Raw genomic sequence first — 20,548 nt, forward strand, 5'->3', positions numbered from 1 at the left:
ACGTCAGATTGCACAGTGCGGTTCAAGGTCATTGCTCTGACGCGTTTCAAGCGGAATACCCCGACCAATATGGCCCCTTTGCGCAGTATGATTAATCACCTGAAAGAGTTCACCCGAAGCCACATACACAGCTATACCAGAGGATGACAGTTGTGGCGCCCAAGTAAGGTTAGTCCGAGTGTTTCACGTGCTGTACCACCACAATACGGACTGCATCTGTTATTTTAGATGAAGGCGGATGCATTCCGACTCGGAGACGATTGACTGCTACGTGCAATAGAGACGCGGGCGACTTCAAAACCCGACTGTAATTGATTATGAAATTACTACGAGACCATGCCGGTGTTTATCACGATAAATGAGAACGCGTTGAATCGTAATGAGCTAGACAAAATTTATAAATAAATACGAAAAGCATGCGATACATTTTAGTCGACGTCATTTACCAATCTGGGGAAGAACAAGGTGTGGTTGTCGTATAAGAATAAAGTTTCCGCACCGTGATATACGGGAAAAAATTTCTTATATGGTCATTTTCATTTCTAGACGATGTCTAAAATGGACAAAATTTTGTAGCTATCTTATATGGACAAAATGTTTGCAAATATCATGACGTGGAACTTATGTCAGGCACGACCTTATCAAATTCATGACGTGTATATAAAATTTTACCTTCGGCGAACACCGCTTGAAAATATCCCCAACAAACACGTACAATTATATCGACGTGTCATCATCATTCTCTTATTGTATTTATCTCTCTTAAATCTCTATCTTCTCTAAAAATGCTTCAATCACCTTGTAAATAGTATTCCCTTGTTCTCCTCGTCATTTCCAGTCGATTGGTACCGATTTCATGCCTCTACGACCATTTTCAAGCAATTTTCATCCCTCTCGAGATTTTTCCTTCCACCAAACGCGTACCAATATCTTAGAAATCAAACATCCACCTCAAATCTCAAGCTACAGTACTGAGGCTAGCATCATTGGATAGGTACGGATGAGACCTACTCGTGAGTATGCATTTCATTGCTCTAGCTTCTCTGGATGCATACTTATGAACGTTTGATGTAAAGTAATCAACCCTCGGAGATCCCTGCCAAGATGCTTCTTTCCCACAATCGTCCATAACATCCTCAAATCCTCTCCGAATGGCTTCAAACCACCACCATTCGATAGGTATGACTCCCAGCTATCCGTGAGTATTTAATTCGTATTTTTACGACCATTTTTACCCAAGATATCGTTGCTCACGATCACTAGTCGCTTTTTTCAGTCTCGAGAGTATCAATCCTCATATTCTAACCGATCCAACATCCACCATGTCTCAATCAAACCTCTCTCTAAGTGAGGTCTACGACATGTACGGTATCACCGATGCTAGTGAGTGTTCTCAACGCTGCTTTTACTGCTCTGGAGATTGAGATCATAAAGCTGACGAGATCATTCAATATAGCCAATCCCAACGAATTTGAGCGTACAATCGATGATGAATATGATAGTTCTGATGGCGAAGAAGCTCCTCCTACACCTCTCAGAGCATTATCACCTGCTACACCACCTGCTACACCATCTCCAATGACTCAACCACATATTGGTGGCGACATATATCTTGGTCGAACATTTTTCAATCTAGAGGAGGCTAAAGACATTGTCTTGGCTGATTCAGCTAGACAAAAGGCCTCAGTATACCTTCTCAAGGCCAAGCACGACCGTAGGATCTACATCTGCAAGTCTCAACACCTGAAATCCAGCGAAATTTGCTCATATAAGGTCAATATCACTTATCACGCTCAATCTAACCTATACCGGTATGGAGGTGTAACAGAGTTCATTCATGTCTACCTGGTGATGAATCTAGAGCATCTTTCTCAGACTGGAAACATGTGAATAATTTGGTGAGTTACTTTGTTATATTATGAGCTTAGTGAAGCTGACGAGATCATTCAGATCAACCAATACTGCGTAATAAATGATAAAACTACTGCCAAAGACCTTCATGAAGCCGTATATAAGCACAGTGGACTCGATATACACGTACAGAACTACTACCGAGCTCTACGACGGGCTAGGTCAGGCGACAATCAAGCTCACCATCTAGCCTTTCAACAATTGCCAGCCTATCTTGACAGACTGCAAGCCAGCGATCCTCAAGCCCATGTAAGGTATGATATCCAACGAAATATGGCCTTTGTAGCCCCTTCTGCTACTATCAGAGCTTTCAAACACCTCCGACCATTGTTCTCCGTGGATGGAGCCTTCTCAAAAGCACCTCATGACTATGTACTTCTCTTAGCTTGTGCGTACGATGCTCAAGATCATATTGTCATCTTAGCTTGGGGATATTGTCTGCGAGAATCAGCCGTGAGCTGGACATACTTCCTGAAGAACTTTAAAGAAGCTTTCTTAGAGGTGTATATTGCTGGAGCTACAATGATGTCTGACCGTGAAAAGGTGAGTTTATTTCCAATATTGCTATTAAAATATATGATGCTGACTAAATTCCTTCCCCCTCTCCTCCCCAGGGTCTTATCAATGCCGCTCATGCAGTACTACCCAACGTTCACCATGGTTATTGTGCTCAACACATCAAAGCCAATGTTAAACAACGCTATGGTACTCTTATCAGCGAACGGTTTACCTCCCTAGTATATGCTGAGACTCAAGAGCAATTCAATACACTCTTAAAAGCTCTATATACTGATCATAACCAAGCTGGTGAGTATATAAACAATATTCAACACCATCTATGGGCCAATTACGCTTTCCCCGGTGCTCGATTTGGTAAAACGACCTCCAATGCTGCCGAACAGTCCAACAGGTGGATGATTCAAGCTCGACATTACAATATTGTTCGTCTCTTTGACAGTCTATGGTGTAAGATGTCAGACAGCTTCTCCCTTCGGCACCTTGAAGCTACAGGAGATCTCAATACTAGTAAAATGATGGATAAATTCAAGATTAAATACATGGAACAGAGAGCTCAATGTCCTCATTACACCATAGTCCTTAACACTACCGGCAACGAGCTAGATATCATTGAAGCTCGAGCTATAAGGCAGAACGGCGACTTCCTGACTGGTCAACAACGAATTCTTTCAATAAATCATAACTCCAACGTTGTTATATGTAGCTGTAACTTCCCTCAGCAATGGCTAATGCCCTGCAGACATGCTATGGCTACCATGAGAGCCCTTCAAAAGGCTGGCTATAACAATATCAAGCCTACAAAGTGAGTATCAATTGAATTAACAGCGAAATTGGGCTGACGAGATGATAGTTTTATCCATAAATCTCTGACTAGAGAGGGTTGGAAGCTCACCTATCCTCAATCTCTACCTATTGTCACCACCGACAACCTTGAACCCAATCCATTGATACGTCCTCCACCAATTCGAGCTGCTTATGGCAGAAAAAAGACAAAGAGAATGGTAAAAGGTCAAGCTCCCTCTCAAGCCTCTCAACAGCTTAAAAGGTCATTGTTAGAAGGTGAATTTGATTCTGAAAGTGAGCTAGAGACTAAGAAAAAGAGAATATACAGGTGTAAGCAGTGTAAAGAGGATGGACATCGCGAAGGAAGCAAAAAATGTAAGCAATTGAGACCTATATATAACGATAATGACCTTGAACTAGACTTCTTTTAAGCTGTATTTACCGTTTATTTCATGTATATATATATTCTGTATTTCATGTCTTTTTCAGATTTATCCTGTATTTTTCAACCTGTATTTTCCATGTATTTTCAATTTTGTCCATATAAGATAGCTACAAAATTTTGTCCATTTTAGACATCGTTTAGAAATGAAAGTGACCATCTAAGAAATTTTTTCTGATATACGGTGATATAGAAATCCTATTACTCATGATGATCGACTTACCTGGGAGAAGAAACGCCTTCGCTCCTCTTCATCCCGTTTTGTCAGGGTATATTAGAGAAATTCCTCCGAGGTCTATACCCAAATGGGAAAATATTTGTATCAGAAGAACATGACTCAGAAAATCCAAACTTCTCTGTTTCTCCCTTTCTTGGCATTCCTTTTTGTATCATCAGGGGGCTTCGAACGTTGGATGAAAATATTCAAGTTGCATGGGTGTATTCAAATCTTATTGATTAAAGCCCGCGGTTATACATCTGTCTGGTTTGTTGACGCCCCTTTCGCCATGACCTTAATATAACGATTCCTGTCCTTAATCACGGATGAGTCGATAAGGTACGCGCATGTGCCTTGCTGCACAATCAAGTTGAGCTTTAGAAAAACCCGACACCACCCTTGTTTTTCCCATCGAATCGCGTTAGACCGGTATATCAGAGAAAGAGCCAAAGTCAGCTCGAAAATAGAGTTAGCTGTCACATTCCGGCTCCATTACTCTTCCATGTCTTTACTTGTTTAATTATTGTTAATATTTTAGCTTTCATTCCTATCACATTGTATTTCACGTAAATTACTGTACATATCTCCCCTGAGTCAGCCATACTCCTTCGATAAGTCACACTTAAGGAATTATTCCGTCGAGTAAAACGCAAAAAGCGCCTAGACTGGTACCTGGTATTTACCTCGTCAATTTGAGAGGGTTGTACGGTGTTGGACTAGTAACAACAACGTCGTTGATCATCTCATTCTTGCTCATCAATTTTCCTCAATTGATCATCGACACACGTAAGATATATAAAGACATTAATAATTGTTCTCCCTTCTGCCGATCAATTCCCCTGTTCATACGCAAATCTTAGCAATCCATATTGTCATATAAAATCTCCAATTCCCCGATCCATCGATCAATAAGCTACCCTTATCTACACTCATAACCCAATAAATCTAATCGAGATGAAGTTTTTCTCCGTTGCTCTTGTTGCCGCCATTGCCTCCGTAGCCGTTGCTGCTCCTGTACCAGAGGCCGAACCAGCTGTTGTTGCTGAAAACTTCGGACAACCAGGAGGTGCTCCAGCTTGGAAGAAGGATGTCACTGCCCAAAACTTCGGTCAACCAGGTACGTTTGTTTTTCATTCAGCATTGAGTATGGATTGGCTTGAATATGTAGGTTCGGCAGCGCCCAAGCTGATATGAGTTGTATCAACTTTTAGGTGGTCCTCCCGCTTGGAAGAGAGACGCAGAGCCAGATGTGACTGCCCAAAATTTCGGTCAACCAGGTGGTGCGCCAGCTTGGAAGAAGGATGTCTCAACTCAAAACTTCGGTCAACCAGGAGGTCCCCCAGCGTGGAAGAGAGACGCAGAGCCAGATGTCACCGGTCAAAACTTCGGTAGACCAGGAGGTGCCCCTGCCTGGAAGAAGGATGTTACCGGTCAAAACTTCGGTCAACCAGGAGGTCCCCCAGCTTGGAAGAGAGACGCAGAGCCAGATGTCACCGGTCAAAACTTCGGTAGACCAGGAGGTGCCCCTGCATGGAAGAAGGATGTTACCGGTCAAAACTTTGGTAGACCAGGAGGTGCTCCAGCATGGAAGAAAGACGCAGAGCCAGATGTCACCGGTCAAAACTTTGGTAGACCAGGAGGTGCTCCAGCATGGAAGAGAGATGCTGAGCCAGATGTTACTGGTCAAAACTTTGGTCAACCAGGAGGTGCCCCAGCATGGAAAAAGGATGTTTCTACCCAAAACTTCGGCCGACCAGGTGAGCTTTTTTTAACTCTTCGCCTCGACAATGTTCGATGATAAGATGCTAACCTTTTGCTTTCTTATTCAGGTGGCGCACCAGCTTGGTAATTTGATAAAAGTTGAAGGTTGATCCTCTTCTTTTGATTTTGCCTGTTCATACATTATCTCGACTCATCTTTAAAGATTTCCCTTTCACGGATACATAGAAGGGACATTTAGTTATCTTTAATATATCTATCATTAATTAGTTTAACCATATTTTGTTTGATCTAGTACTTTACCTATCTTGTTTTTTTATCGCTTTCTGCTTTTGTTACCTTACATATCATAGATGGATAGTTAGGACATAATCTTCATATCATACATATCGGATACGGATACTGACGGAAATAATCATGCAAACCTAATCCAACACGAATATTTGTGCTGCTGTAATACACATAATCACGTGCATCGCATTTTGTGTTTGAGAGTTCGTTATATCCACATTTTTTAGATGTACGAGGCGTCTGAGCCGTTGTCATCTTCATTTCTGTTGACCGATCAAGTGATAACACTACTTTGACTCGTGTGTAGTTCGCAAAGGACACCAAATGCAAAAGTAGATGCAATGCAAAGGAGGTATGTGTCATCAATCCTCCATAAGCAGTTGAATGATTAACCAAAAGGTAGAATGTTCAATCCGCTTCGAATCCGGATTGAATCTGCTTATATACTGATTATGCGAACTAACAAACTCGAGATATGTCATTCATGACAGTATGTTCACTAATAACGCGTCGTACGGGCCGAGTGATATGAACTTTCCACACCAAACAAAATCTTGATGAGGTTAAAAGATGGTTTCAGGTTTTATATGAATGTACATGGGCAAATGGTGAACATATAGACAACGTTGGGCCGCATTGTTGTCGGATATGCCAGGCCTAACAAGTAATAACAGGTTAAAGAGAGGTTTTGACTACACTATGACTTCTCTTTTCCACGGCAAGTAAGACTGACGTAAGGGGTGATGATCATCGGTTATAATCTGTTATGCTCATGACTTGCTTCGATAGTGATGGCCTGAAAACGATTCTCAGCAAAGCTGGGTCTTTTTCTTTGAAAGAAAAGAACGCTTTTCGCAAAAGGCAGACTTGACAGAATTTTACACTGGAAATCAGCGAACAGGTGAAGTAGGGACAGTGAAAGCAGCATGCGGGACAACGTGTAACATCATACAAATGGCAGGCTGTAATTCTTGATTCTAGACTTTCAATCGCAGCAGGATATAATCGTGGGGCTATCCTTTCTGTGTCAATTTGAACTCAGAGCGTTCGTCACGGTCCTTTTCGCGTACCATCAACATAGGTTTAAAATCAAGCTCAATTCATGATTATCATTAGTGCGAGGTGTGAGGTGCTCATGATTTGTTTGTCCTTGAGTTTTCACCGGTCAGTTCACTTGACTATGATCTGCGTCCAGATCTTCATTGAATAAGGTATAAAAATCTGCTTTCAAGTCTAGAATTAGCTGATGCCACAGGGGAAATTAATGAAGATGTCAAACGTCAGTGGAAAAGTTCGGCTTGATTTGTCATCAAAATATAAATGAACAAAAAAATCAATTGCAAGCAGAAGGTATAGGTAATTGCGATAAATACCTCAATTTTATGGATTTTATGACAAACATTCCTGATATCCGGCCGGTCGGCACTGCCTTTGCCGCAATTAAGATGTTTGTGAAATTTGTTGAAATTATTCATATTAATTATTTGAATGATAATAAAAAGACATTCTTTCAATTTTTCATTTTAAATGAAAACGGAACGGAACGGCATATTCGTACCTTTTGGTAATCAAAAAAAGAAAATGTTTCAAGTGCCTTCATTAAATTTTCTTCTTGAAATAAATCTTACCTTTTTTTTTTCAATTTCCCTTTCTTAATATCGGATCGGATTCAATAAAACGTACATGATCTTCAATGATCCGGACCTTAATTGAAAAGTATTCAAAAAATCATGATAGGCTTTTTATTTTCAAAAGTTTCAAAAAGTTTATCGTATTTTTAAAAAGAGCTAAATTGAGTTATCAATAAGATTATCAAAGTTGTAACGTTTTTTTTTGTTTTTTGTATTTAGCTTAGTTACCCAGTTCCTTGGTTTAAAGATCTACGCACTCAAATCTAGATTTCTCTTTCTCAATTCCAAATTCCTTTACTTGACTGTAGATCGATTTTATCTTCAAAGATCGAACCTGTCGAAGATCGTTAATGACGTCGTCGAGAAAGATAGGTGAAAAGGAAGATATGTACTAGGTAAAAAAAGATTATAGAGAGGAATCTGAGAGAAGTGATTCATGGGGTTTGGAAACAAAAAGGTATATAATCTTCTTATAAATTCGAAGCCAGCATGAATATTTCTTCAACCTGAAATAACAACTAAATTTATAGAATATATTCAACAAGATTATTTTGACTTGATTCCAATTCGGTAAAATGCAATTTTCGATAATCACAATTGCTTTTACTCTCCTTGCTTTTTCCTTAAACTGCACTGCAGCTCCTGTACCTATTCCTGAAGCAGCTGAATTCAATGCGAATCATCCTGCTAGGGCTGCTGAGAGTGATTCGGTAAAGGCGGAAAATTTCGGTCGACCAGGTAAGATGCTGGTACTCCAAGTAATTGAATAATGTGTTAATTTTTCATTTTGCATAGCCGGCGCTCCAGCCTGGTGAATCTGCAAGATCAATTCCAGTGATATCACGTTTATTGTCAAACTTCCTGAACATAACAATGACTACATGCATTTTACCAATTGAAAAAGGAAGGGAAACTCGCAAAGTCCGGGTAAAATATTGAAATTATCTGTTTCGTCTGATACTTATGGTCTGAAAGGATTGTATTCTCTTCTTTTGCCTCGAGACTCTCGTTATTTCTAAGGTTTGGTTTTCGTTAGGGCTTTTTTTCCACATTGTATTTATATTTCGATTGTCTACAAGTCCGCAAATCAATAGCATAGGGAAAAATAAAGTAAATATTCCGTAACGCCAATGGCATGTATCAGTCTATCAGTATCTCCGTCAGTCAAGACCGTTCATCAATGTATTTGAGTGACGATAATGTGCAAGACAATGTGAGCGTACACTGTGAAGCGTGATCAGTCGCCGAAAATGATTTGGATTCCTGGAGTCAGCGACGGTATCGCTCGAGTGATCAGAGGTTCGCCCTTGAAAAGTTAGACTAAACAGTCAACCAAGGTCGTATACGTCATTGCTCGCTCTGCCTGGGATGGCTGTGAGGATGGAAAATAGACCATTCTCATCGATGGAAGCCATGTGCATTTTCAGATCATAGTGATTCTAACAGAAAGAAGGAATGTATCTACCGAGATCATTTGGTGTTAACAGGGATCCATCATCTTATGGTCAAATCATGATAGGAACAGAATGGGACATACGAAACAGAGGTATACGTTATTCTAAATCAACACACACACAAGTGTTCAAGCTTATCTTCTGAGGGCCTTTTCCAAAACTAAAACGAGGATCGATTTAGCAATTTATTTTCTGTTTAATGGGGATGATCTGTAAACTCACTGGCATCTTTGGTGATTTCCGAGAAGTCGGTAGCTTGAATTTCAATGTGAATACCTGATATGAACGACATCAATATGGAGCTGTGATTATCATAGATAGGTAAAGGATATATCTTACCTTCAAGTCGTCGTCTAAGAGCATCTTTGGAAGAGGCAAACATCATCTTGTTTTTTACGTTAGCATCATCTGGGGACCTGAACCAGTGAACAAAACGTTAGTAAAGTGATTTGACGGTATTCCATCTAGTTTGTCTGATTCAATACCGCCTTTCTCCGTCCTGTCTGTTAAATCTATCCATTCCTAACAAGAGTTGAAATACCTTTTTTTTACCAAAAACAAAAGAAAAAGGGAAAACCGTAAGACCTAACTCACCAAACAACGAAAACCAATTTATTTCTAATACCTTCACCTCCAGGTAAAGTAAATTCAAAATCATATACAGCCCATCTACATTCTTTTTCAGGTAATTCATTTACAAATGCGTCAAAATCTTTTTCTTCAGATGATTTAAGTACAGTAATTGATTTTTTATCTTCTGTAAGTCCATAAATTACATATGATAATTTTTTACCTGTTTTTAATTCTTGAAATTTTTCAAGACATTCTTGAGTCTATATCAAGTATACGAAAAAAACTTTGATTAGCATTAGTATAATTGGGTTTTCAATGTGGAAAAAAGTTGAAAACAAATGATTGTTTTGGTTTGAATTGAATTGAAGATAGAGATGCGATGAGATGCGTTGGCGTAGCTCAAAAGAAAAACCACCAAGATAATGTAATGATACATCGAAAACGAGATGATATCGTTCTGCATATCCGCGATGATAAATGGAGAATCCACGTACAGGTTGAACACCGGAAGACTACGTATAAAGTATAGATTAGAACTTTAAGCCTTATTTCAGCGAAGCAGAGCAGTAACAAGGTAACATACCATTTTGGATTGGTCTAATTGATACTACTTCTATTTAAGTCTAAGTGGAGAATTGCGTATCACTATGAGGACAAGAGGAACACGGAATGATGATAAGGATGTTAACGTTAATGAGCGTCAAAGCGGTGACGATGGGGCATACAAGTGTATACTTGTAAACAGTGAGTAATAGTACCCAGAATCATCATAACAGCGTGGCGCGATCATTTACCCTGAACCTCAACATCATACATAATCGGAATAATCTCATTGTGGCACTTGCTACTATTGTATATCATGCATGGTATAAAAACAACTCATTCAACTAAATATACAAATCACTATCAAATAGATAACTCGTTATTCATTATATATCATAATTGCGCGTATAATCAAAACAGTATACTCGACACAGAAGGTGTCTAAAAGGTGAATGAATTTTCCAGGAAAGCGTGATCTGTACACAGGCAAAGTCGGTAAGACATCGCATACAGTATCTGATCATCCACAACCTGAAGGTAGATATGGTATGCACTCACAATCAAATGCCTTCTGGTATTCAGCCACAGGTTTGTCTTGACCTTCTTCCAAAGGTTGAGGTTCCGCTTCCTGAGGCATTGCTTCAAACAAAAATCGAATAGTCTCTTTCGGCAACTGCGCATACTGGAAATCTAAATCGGTGACGTATGGCTGAAATAGCGAATCAACCGTCAGCGATGAGGACTCTGTCCTAGGGGACACGAAATGTGCTATGAATAAAGATCGTTACCTTATCTCCGGCCATACCCCTAAATGCCTCCCTCAATTGCTCGGGCGAAGAAGCATCATCCTTCGTTAGATCGACCTATAAAACAGCATGGCTTAGCCGCCTGCTCTATCTCGATAACACATTAGCTGATGAAGCTTACCAGCAAATCCAGCCAAGCCTCGAAAGTCACGGCTCCAAACTTAGCTTCTAGCTCCGTAAATATCATACCTATCTCCTCTTCCGCATATACAATCCCCAGAGACGCTAAAGCCGAATGCATTTCCCATACTCCGAGTGTATTCGTCTCTTCGTAAGCGAAATGTTTGAAAGTAGCCTCAAACTCTTCTAGTTTTGCTGGAGTGATATTCGTATGTTGAGCTGAGACCATTTGATTATCCACAAATGCCAATTTCTTCTTCACCCCACTTTCAGCTAATTCCAATTCGTACTCCAAATCATCATAAGTCAATACTGTATAATCGTTCTCTTCGACTTTAGCTTCCAGACAGCTATTATTCAGGTCCAGTATTGTGGTTGTAAAAATACTCCGCAAAGAGGGAATGGTGCTTGACAGTTTGATAAGTGTCTGCTTTTGGTCCTGTTAAAGCTAAGTCAGCTTGAGTATTGGCGTTGATTATGTATCTATTGGCTCACTGATAAAGAACCTTGCAGAGCTCCTATAGCCTGCTCGATCTCCTGGAGGCGCAGAACGAACTCTTCAGCAGCTCTAGCATAGCTCTTTCTCAAGGAATCCTTGATACTAAGTGAAAGCTCCTGGTGAGCATTGCAACCCATTTACTCTGATCTAACAACTCACTCTCGTATCGAAGCGTTGATTGCTCGACTTCGACCAGTCTCAACAACCAAAAATCCCTGCCATTTCTTTTCCAAGTCTTCTAAGCGCAGTCCTGAGGCCGGTTCCCATGATTGCAGAGAGTAAGTCTTGAGCTTGGTCTGAATATTACTGTACAAACCCGCAAGCTCCTGTCGTTCTTTCACATAACCACGCTTGGTAGTCTTCTTGTACTCGTTGAACCTATTCAGATGCGATATGGCTTCGGGATAGGTGGTAGATTGAGGCGTAAGTGACCATGAATGCAATGTTGAATCTAATGAAGTCAATAGAGCGGCCATGCGTCGCTCGAAGTCGTTCTTATTTGTCCTGTAAGCAGTGTCAGCCAATACCGGTTACTCTCCCCCATGCCAACTTACCATAAGCCTTGCATTAATTCTGCGAACTTCTCCACACGTCTAGCTCCAGTCTCCGCTTTGTCTAATATATTTATCAGTTTCGATGCGATCCTTCAAGCAAAAAGCGAAAGGAGCGGCTCACCTTCGCTCGAGAATTTGTGGAAGAATTCTGCTACATAGGTCATGACTGATCGCTCATCCGGTACTTCCACGTCGCACAGATCTTTTACTTCCAGCAGACGCTATTCGGGTGGATCAGTCAGCCATGACCTACGACGGGTAATGACACGATGCTAAAGCTCACCGGAATGCCTAGTCTCTCCTCCGCCACCCTAAATGCTAATTCTGTGTTTCTCCTTCTATCGCTCTTATCGAGAGAGTGATAGTCAAGCAGTTCAGGCCGATGTCGATGAATCAATGCGCATCTGGGAAGTTTTTGTAAGTGCTCAGGCCTATTTGAGAGAGGACATGGTGCAACTTACAAGGCTAAACCATCCGCAAAGCTAGATTTGAAATTCTGTATATCAACTTCAGGATTATAAGGGGTTGTTTTCCGTTGACACCATAAGAGTAAACCATCCTTCGCCGATAATCCTTCTTCACTAAATCGTCTAGTGAGCTGTGACTTCCAAGAAAGTAAGGTAGGAGCAAGCTTACGTGATACTAGCTATGGTAAACCTCAAAATCAAAGTCCATATCTTCACAGATTTACAAAATCAAGTCAGGTCTGATTCCGATCAAACGATGTGAGTAATGGTCAAACAGACTCACCATACCCAGGATCAATTTCATATTTCCATCTACTATATCTTCCGGACCGATATTGGTCAGTTTGATGTTCTTTCCTCTTATGAAGTTCAAAGCTTTCGCAGCATTTTCGCATTTCTGAACCCGCATTGTGGGTTTCTTGACATATCGACCCAAGGATTCTTCAGACATGATTTCCTGCAGAAGGATTAGCATTCGCTCGCTGATCAAACAAGCAAATTTCAGCTTACCAGGAGCTGTGGCAAGTTATCAGCTCAAAGCTCAATTGATCCGGATTATTTGGACTCACCTGAATGAGCTTTACACCATTTGAGAAATCCCTAACTAAATCAATCATAGGATCTAATCCTTGACTTTCAAGTTGTTTATTCAGCCTGACCAATTTTTCATCAGCTTATCTCCCGGGGGTCGGTGACGACAGATCGGACCAACCATTTACAGAATGTTCTGAAATAAAAGATCAGCTCAATGCAGCATAGAAAAATATTATTATCAGCTAACTCACCTAGCTTGTATATCTGCCCATTCATATTCTGATCCTCCCGTTATAGGACTACCTATAGGTTTGGGACTTCCAGGTCCACCATAAGGTGATTGTAATCCATTATTACTGAAATTTATAGCTCCCAAAGATTTTGTACGTCCGTGTCCCATTCTATCTGTTGAAGAAGTTGTTGAAACATGTTGTGAATTTCGCCTTTCCATATTTATTGGCGAGAGCATCTTTATAGTAAAGTGATCGAATAGCGATGACCATACGTTCTTATAGCTAGTCGAGGCCCAGAAATATAGAGAGAAGAAGGTGTAAAAGAGATCTTTGTATGTACAAGTACAAGTAAACAGAAATTACTATCTGGTCAAGTTGAAACTAACTTCGGACTCCCGCGTGTGATTTGTGTATTTCGCGTGTTAATAATCAAACGGAACCAAATACACCGGTTAATATATCATCTTATATGTCATTTTACTTCTTCTAGATCTCATTAATTGCCATGATCAAATTCATAAACGTATCTCGAGCAGACTTCTCATCTCGGATCATGTATGATTTGCCTACTTAACAAATATAGCATACAATTAGCCTGAACAAAGTATATCTGAATGATGATACACATAGAAAGATAATGAGAAACGAAAACGCCACCAAGCGATCAAAGCGACGATCAATCCAATCCAATCCAATCCAATCCAATCCAAATTATACTTTTTTACGTCATTTCTTTTTAGGATAAAATAATGACGAATCAACTTTTTTAGTACCTTTTCCTTTTCCTTTAATACCTTGTTGAAAAGGTCATTTATCTGATGAATGTGACGAAATCAAAGGGATGATCAATGCGGTGTAAGCAAAGGAGTCTTGGCTTCATCATTAAAGTATTTGCTATGCAATACGTGGAGTATACTTGTTTCCTCAAAGATATATAAACCCCTTTTATCAATTCACATTCTCTGCTTTCTCTTTTTTTTTTTTTTTCCATCATCTCATTTCAATTCAATTTTACTAAAGAATTAAGATAAAATAACATATTTATAAAATGGGTTTTAACGCTCCTGATCATGATACTATGGCAAAACTCAGAGATGAAGCTGAGAGTGAGTTTTACTATAAATTCATCTTTCTATTCTATTTGAAATATCTCTTTCTATAAATCTAATAAAATATATTTCCTTTCTAGCCAATCATAAAGCTTACTGGGCTGAAAATGGAAATGGATATCAACCAACTGGAAAATATTTCCCAGGATTTGAATCTGGCTGGGCAGATGCAGTTAATGCTTTATCATCAGGTAATGATATTCCAGATGATTTAACTTCATGGGCAAAACAAAGAGCTCAAGAAACAGGTCATGGTAATGAAGATGATTGGGAATGGGAACATGGTTTTAAATCTGGTGCTGAAGCTGCTAAACTAGCTGGTTTCAATTAAAGTAAGCTGAACTCTTTGTTGTAAATGAATATGTGATGTCTGATTGATCATTCATTCTTTTATTACATTTCAGATCCACTCTTCGTCTACAAACACCCGAAGGTTAGCACAAAACAAATCAAAAGGGAATTACGAGTCTAAGAAATAGCAGTTGAATGATTTGAATGAAATTATGCATAACGTGTGAAGTTGAATACATTCTGCAAACCCATTGATGGGTGATGAGCACAGATAACAAAGGCAGACTGATATGTAATGCATAATGCAGAATGTTATGAATATCGATACGACACTGATCATCCCCACTACTACATAAATCCACTTCAACAACAACAGTTTTACTCTTAGCCGACTACAACAACATCTCAATCGCCTTTCTATGCTGTGATATTCTCCCTTAACACATCCGCGACCACAGAATCACGCTCACTACCCATCGAGTCGATGTCTAGGAATGGAAAGGAGCGAAAGCTTTCTTGAATTTCTGAGCATCCTCTTTATCCTCGGCTTCAGATTGGGAACACTCTTTCCAATCTATTCGATGATGATATCCTAATAAACTCCCAATGACCATTCTGCAAAGGCAAATAATGAAGTATATCAGCTGAACACCCGGACATGCAAACTCCTTACACATTGCTTCGTCAGAGATCGCACAAAGCGCTAAGACCCAACGATTCAAGGACAATTACTCACCTTCCGAATTGTAAATCGAAGTTCCCTTTGAGTAAGTGAACCAGCTTCCTTCCGTCAGGTAATTCAACTTTGAAATAGTTACCCGCTGGTCCAATTTTAGCCAAAGATCGTTCGGGCTCGATTTCCCAATCTATTCCTTGTGCCTCACCCGCTTTTCTGAAGCTATCTTCTACGTTGTCAGCCAATTCTTTAGGGATGGGTAAAATTTGGATATGCGCATGACCACCTCTTCCACTAAGTCTTCCAACTTCGAAAGTGACTGGCACAGCCCCATACGAGTCGTAACATGCTCGCAAGGAGGATTTGAAAGTTTCCAATTCCGATATTATCGACATGGCGTCTTCCGCTGGGATCGACAGTAGAGTGGGGTGATGAGCGATAGGAATAATCTGAAATCTCCTGTCAGCTTGACCAATGCTCTCGGCTACATAGAATGCTCACCAGAACATGTCCGCCGCCTGGTACTAATGGCTTCTGGCCGCCTTGTTTGATATGTTTAGGCAAAGTCGGGATGAGCTGTCCCTTGGGCAACGTCACATATGTTTCTGAACCGATGGCAACGATCAGGTGCTTTGTGACTTTGGGATTACTCAAACAGAACCAGCCTATTGAGTCGCACTTTATGTATAAGCTTCTGCCGGATCATTCAACATTGAGAGGACTCACATTCAGCTGGACCCAACTCCTTCCTCTTGCTCTTCGCCTCCTCTCTTTCCATGACTACGGGACAATCTTTGATGTAGTGTGCATCGGGTATACCACATGCTCGGCAGACATAACCTTGCGGAGGAGGTTTAGGTCCTCTGGGTTTCTCATCTTTTTGCGGACAATCCTTGATGAAGTGCTCAGGCTACAAAACCCAATCCACGTAAGCTGTCCTGTCCATTGAAGCCTTCTGGCAGTTTGTAGCTCACAGATTGGCAGATCTTGCAAAGATATCCGGATGGTGGTTTTGAGTGGTCTTTCACGTCTCTGCTGGTCTTTTGGGGACATTCTTGTATCCAGTGCTGTTAGTTGAAATGTCAGCTACAGTTCTCGGATGATTTGAGATTCACTCACACCAGGTTGAGCGCAGATTTTGCAGACATAGCTTTCGGGGGGTGGCCCACCCTCTAAGAAGACGAAGGATTATATTAGCTTGTCGTCGCTGGCGAAGGCACGAGTTTGAGCTTACCTGTTCTACCCTTCTTGGGTTGCTGACCTCCAAAGATATGGTTCTGATCTTCCAACGGGCCTCGTTTTTTACTTATAGCCGATGTTCCGCCGGGTAAACCTGGCATACCAAATGGGTTTGGCGTGGCGTTCGCTGGTCTGGCAGGCAAGGGTGAAGCGGCCGTTTGAGGTGGAAGGGTGAAGGCGTAGAACCACTAAACGGTAACCGCACAATCAGCTTACGATAACGACTGGAGAAACACGTCAAGTAAGCCTACTCTAGCTTTCTTTGCTCCGGCAGGTACGTCCCCGCCCAAAGCACCCAGTTTCACGGCTCTAGTCCATCTTTCTTCCTTGCCATTTACACCTGCCCAACCCCAAGGCTCTCTTTCCCAGAACCCATCGCCATCACCCCAAAGAAGATAACGAGGTTTCGCTCTCCGGACAACCTCCTCGAGTGGTGGAGCTGAAGTGGCCAAAGCGACACCTGAAGTGGCGTATGAAGGTGACAATGTGGATAAGTGAGGTGGTGGTGTTGAGAAGAGCAGTAAATCCACGCCCTGGAAGGCAGGAGGAAGAGCCTCAAGTTCCTGTTTGGCTGATGCAAGAGAGTCTGCCACATTAGCTGTTGCTGGCGAGAGCAAGGGGTTGTTCAAGATTGTGGAGATGGAGTCTTTCGATATGACGGGTGAGAATTGATCCTATAATCCATGTCCTGCTTATTAGCATAGACGTAAAATTTCCGGCTGCGGACTTACACCAATAGTGTCGTAGCCTTCCTCGGTGAAGCTGCCTCCCACGCAAGCTATCTTCAAGCCCTGAGCGGTAGTGAGGACGGATGACTTGCCTTCAAGCAGTTACTGTCAGGATTCTGATACTTTAAGTGTAGATGAGCGGACTTACCGAGATACACGAGGTTATTAGCTACTTCTCCGCCAGTTTTGATGATTTGCTCCTTGATACTTTCAGGCAAGGCGTATTTACCGACAGTGAAGTAAGTTGGTACAGGGACTATTCGCGAATCAAGATATGTCATAAGCATTCTCGCTTTGGATTGGTCGGGGAGGACGGTGAGCAGTCGACAACTTGACAACTTACGACTTATCCCATTGACTTCTGACCCATCACTTCCTTCTTTGAACAAATCGCCCACGATGACGCAAGCATCGAATGGCCCATGTTTAGCATTTATAGCTGTAGTTTTAGACACCAAAGTAGATAGCTCGGATAAAGGTGAACCTATAGACAGACTAAGAAGAAGGTGAATAGTGAATATATACATTATTCGTGGGAGAGGGAAATGGTTGAAGGGCGTCAGTGATTCCCACTTTCTCACGGTGAACGAGAATTGAATGAAGTCTAGGCTTACACTTTAAGAGGTTGAGACTGTTGCGCCATCCTGACTGAATGACAAGTGACTGAAAGATTAGCAGGAGGGCGAATGCAATCAGAGTGATTGATGAAGGAGAAGAAGAAGGAAGGAAGGAAATAAATAGATTGGGAAGTGGAGGGATGAGCTATGATCAAAAATGAGGTACGCAGATACATTATATATTATCACTATTAAGTACCGGTTATCTTGCTTTGTTAACAACCGGTCAATACCAACAACCCACTTAATGTCCCAAGTTTATCATTCAATCAACCTCAATTCGCATAGCTAAATCATTCAGATTGACAACAACAATAACGAGACAACGAGCGCAAAAGTATCTCCAAGGACAAGAGAGATGACCAGCAAGTATTTGAAAGTATCGCACCCAGCTTCTAATGTATGGCAGATTACCTTAACATCTCCGCCTGATAATCGACTCACACCTGAACTTTTATCAGAATTCTCACAAGCTTTAGATCAAGTCGAATTGGAATGGAGAAAAGTTGGAGGAGGTAAATTCAACCCAAAAGAAAGAGAAAAGTATGAAGGAAAGGGGGCAGGAGCTTTGATCATTACTAGTGATAATGAGAAATTCTTCAGTAATGGATTAGATTGGGAAAGGAGTTTAAAAATTAAGAATTTCTTCGAAGGTAAGTTGATCATCGAACTTGAATAGTCTGGTGGTAAGGATTCGTATATCTCCATTGTATAGGCGACACTCTTCTATAATGCGCTTTTTACTTTGCGCCCAGTTGCTGATTCTCATCGATGTGTTCATAGAGATATTCGATCCTCTCACTTGGAGATTGTTGACTTTCCCTTTATTGACTATAGCAGCTATAAATGGACATGGCAAGTTGCCTGATCAATACTATTGATTCGAGACCCCCATGCTGATTAATCGATTTTCGCTTGTCTTCAGCTTTTGCAGGTGGTATGATATTAGCTTTATCATGTGACTATAGAATAATCACTTCTGGAAAAGGTTTCTTATGTATGAACGAGGTAAGGATTAAAAGATACTGTTTCTTCACTATATCTTTTAGCCTGATTCTGATCAATGACATTTCAGCTCCAATTCGGTTCTCCACTTCCAAATTCCTTTAATGCTCTCCTTTCCAAACGAATACCGAATCCTCAACATCATCGAAATACATTATTAGCTAGAAGGTGGACACAAAAGGAATTATCGCAGATAGGCTTGGTAGATGAAGTCGTTGATTCGGACAAGGTCATTAGTAGAGCTGTGGAAGTAGGAAAAAGGGACGGAGGTAAAGTTGCAGCTGGAGCTTGGGGAGCTATCAAGGTGAGATCTGTTTGACTAGAAATCTGGGTTACACATCGATACCTGTTAACTTGACTTCTACTTCTCAGAGAGGAGCATATCATCAAGTATTGGATTATTCACAATCGTATCGAAAGCTCAATCTTCCACCACAAGAAGAACAAGAATTTTTCGATAGAGTAGGGAAAAGTCAATCGAAAGCTAAGTTATAAATAATGATCCGGATTAGCGTCAGATGGATGGAATACAGACTGCGACCTATGTTTAGTCAATCAAGTGAAGTCATAAGTCATACATGTATCCGGAAGTCAATGTATATATGTATTTGACCTCTATATACTTGTTTCCATTATTCCATTAATGAGATTTGCTGTTCAGTATTCCATTAATTATTTTTTCGTGATTTTGGACTCCAACGCAGAAACTCAAGAGAGATAATGATCTCTTTGAGTCAAGGTCCAGACCAAGCCAACCCCTAAATTTGTTTGAAGAATCAGTACGAAGGAATCAACGAACATACAAAAAAAGGATTAATCACTTACATCCAACAATTATAGCTCCAATTGAACCTCTATTAGGTTTTACAGAACCGAAAATTAACCATTCTGAAGTAAAATGCCAAGTTGCTAATGCATATGTACCTATAACTAAATTATATGCACTATGATTTTTAAAACGATCAAAAGATTAAAATTTATTTCACCTATGATTTATTCTTTTTATTTTTTTATTTGGATTTGAAGTACTTACACTTTATCATGTATATTATAAGCTGCTGTACCTCTTATCAAAGAAGCTAAAGTTGTCCAAGCTGCAAATAATCTTCCAGCTAAAAATGTCACTATTTTAATTTAAATTTAAAATTTAGCTTAAAAAGATGATTAATTGATTGATTCATTGATCAGGATTCAAGAATTCCTACAACATTTACTAACTTTCATTTGCTTTTTTTGAATATACTTCTTTACTTTGCCAAATTACAAAATGATTTTGAATTGCGTTGTAAGTTCCAGCACATGTTGTTATTAATAAGAAATATGGAAGGTAACCTGATTCAGTTGAAGGGAGTACTTTTGATTTTGAACAATGAAAGCGAGGTTAGTTTATAATATTATTGAATATTTTTGGTAGAAGAGTGATAGATACTAACGAGATGTCATTGTATATGTTTGGTTTATTATCTTATGACTTTAGCAATACCAATGAGATTCACCTTTTAATGGCCAGTGAATGAATACGTGCGAATCTACTGAAAGCAGTGATCGACCTATAAAGCGGTATTCTCATATATTCAACGAGGTTAT

The 20,548-nt window shown here is 40.3% G+C and overlaps 7 protein-coding genes across 7 annotated transcripts; 3 read left to right on the plus strand and 4 right to left on the minus strand.

Moving 5' to 3' along the window:
- Positions 1 to 4,826: 4,826 nt before the first annotated feature.
- I206_102334 (uncharacterized protein) lies at positions 4,827 to 5,721 on the plus strand (the record flags this gene model as incomplete). Its single annotated transcript, XM_070202544.1, has 3 exons — positions 4,827 to 4,989; positions 5,084 to 5,629; positions 5,702 to 5,721. 3 exons carry the CDS (start codon positions 4,827 to 4,829, stop codon positions 5,719 to 5,721), a joined length of 729 nt encoding a protein of 242 aa, XP_070058645.1.
- A 3,380-nt stretch (positions 5,722 to 9,101) lies between these two features.
- On the minus strand, positions 9,102 to 10,126 carry I206_102335 (cofilin; the record flags this gene model as incomplete). Its single annotated transcript, XM_070202545.1, has 6 exons — positions 9,102 to 9,127; positions 9,190 to 9,243; positions 9,307 to 9,383; positions 9,562 to 9,800; positions 10,035 to 10,052; positions 10,124 to 10,126. 6 exons carry the CDS (start codon positions 10,124 to 10,126, stop codon positions 9,102 to 9,104), a joined length of 417 nt encoding a protein of 138 aa, XP_070058646.1.
- A 398-nt stretch (positions 10,127 to 10,524) lies between these two features.
- Positions 10,525 to 13,532, minus strand: I206_102336 (uncharacterized protein; the record flags this gene model as incomplete). Its single annotated transcript, XM_070202546.1, has 15 exons — positions 10,525 to 10,559; positions 10,642 to 10,792; positions 10,872 to 10,946; positions 11,011 to 11,448; positions 11,505 to 11,610; positions 11,668 to 12,012; positions 12,063 to 12,123; positions 12,184 to 12,283; positions 12,346 to 12,466; positions 12,524 to 12,643; positions 12,699 to 12,739; positions 12,813 to 12,986; positions 13,099 to 13,183; positions 13,242 to 13,256; positions 13,315 to 13,532. 15 exons carry the CDS (start codon positions 13,530 to 13,532, stop codon positions 10,525 to 10,527), a joined length of 2,085 nt encoding a protein of 694 aa, XP_070058647.1.
- Positions 13,533 to 14,344: 812 nt separating this feature from the next.
- I206_102337 (uncharacterized protein) lies at positions 14,345 to 14,736 on the plus strand (the record flags this gene model as incomplete). Its single annotated transcript, XM_019154446.1, has 2 exons — positions 14,345 to 14,402; positions 14,486 to 14,736. The coding sequence occupies 2 exons, from the start codon at positions 14,345 to 14,347 to the stop codon at positions 14,734 to 14,736; spliced, it is 309 nt and encodes a 102-aa protein (XP_019011849.1).
- A 448-nt stretch (positions 14,737 to 15,184) lies between these two features.
- Positions 15,185 to 17,982, minus strand: I206_102338 (uncharacterized protein; the record flags this gene model as incomplete). Its single annotated transcript, XM_019154447.1, has 12 exons — positions 15,185 to 15,311; positions 15,433 to 15,821; positions 15,874 to 16,037; positions 16,099 to 16,282; positions 16,347 to 16,439; positions 16,492 to 16,544; positions 16,607 to 16,799; positions 16,863 to 17,285; positions 17,343 to 17,431; positions 17,488 to 17,595; positions 17,683 to 17,834; positions 17,954 to 17,982. 12 exons carry the CDS (start codon positions 17,980 to 17,982, stop codon positions 15,185 to 15,187), a joined length of 2,004 nt encoding a protein of 667 aa, XP_019011850.1.
- A 332-nt stretch (positions 17,983 to 18,314) lies between these two features.
- I206_102339 (uncharacterized protein) lies at positions 18,315 to 19,456 on the plus strand (the record flags this gene model as incomplete). Its single annotated transcript, XM_070202547.1, has 5 exons — positions 18,315 to 18,609; positions 18,740 to 18,811; positions 18,882 to 18,964; positions 19,032 to 19,265; positions 19,334 to 19,456. The coding sequence occupies 5 exons, from the start codon at positions 18,315 to 18,317 to the stop codon at positions 19,454 to 19,456; spliced, it is 807 nt and encodes a 268-aa protein (XP_070058648.1).
- Positions 19,457 to 19,669: 213 nt separating this feature from the next.
- Positions 19,670 to 20,404, minus strand: I206_102340 (uncharacterized protein; the record flags this gene model as incomplete). The annotated part of the gene is made up of 5 exons (XM_019154449.1): positions 19,670 to 19,719; positions 19,787 to 19,905; positions 19,995 to 20,085; positions 20,180 to 20,314; positions 20,395 to 20,404. The coding sequence occupies 5 exons, from the start codon at positions 20,402 to 20,404 to the stop codon at positions 19,670 to 19,672; spliced, it is 405 nt and encodes a 134-aa protein (XP_019011852.1).
- Positions 20,405 to 20,548: the final 144 nt, after the last annotated feature.

Source organism: Kwoniella pini, chromosome 3, assembly GCF_000512605.2.
Source record: "Kwoniella pini CBS 10737 chromosome 3, complete sequence".
Classification (NCBI taxonomy): Eukaryota; Fungi; Basidiomycota; class Tremellomycetes; order Tremellales; family Cryptococcaceae; genus Kwoniella; species Kwoniella pini.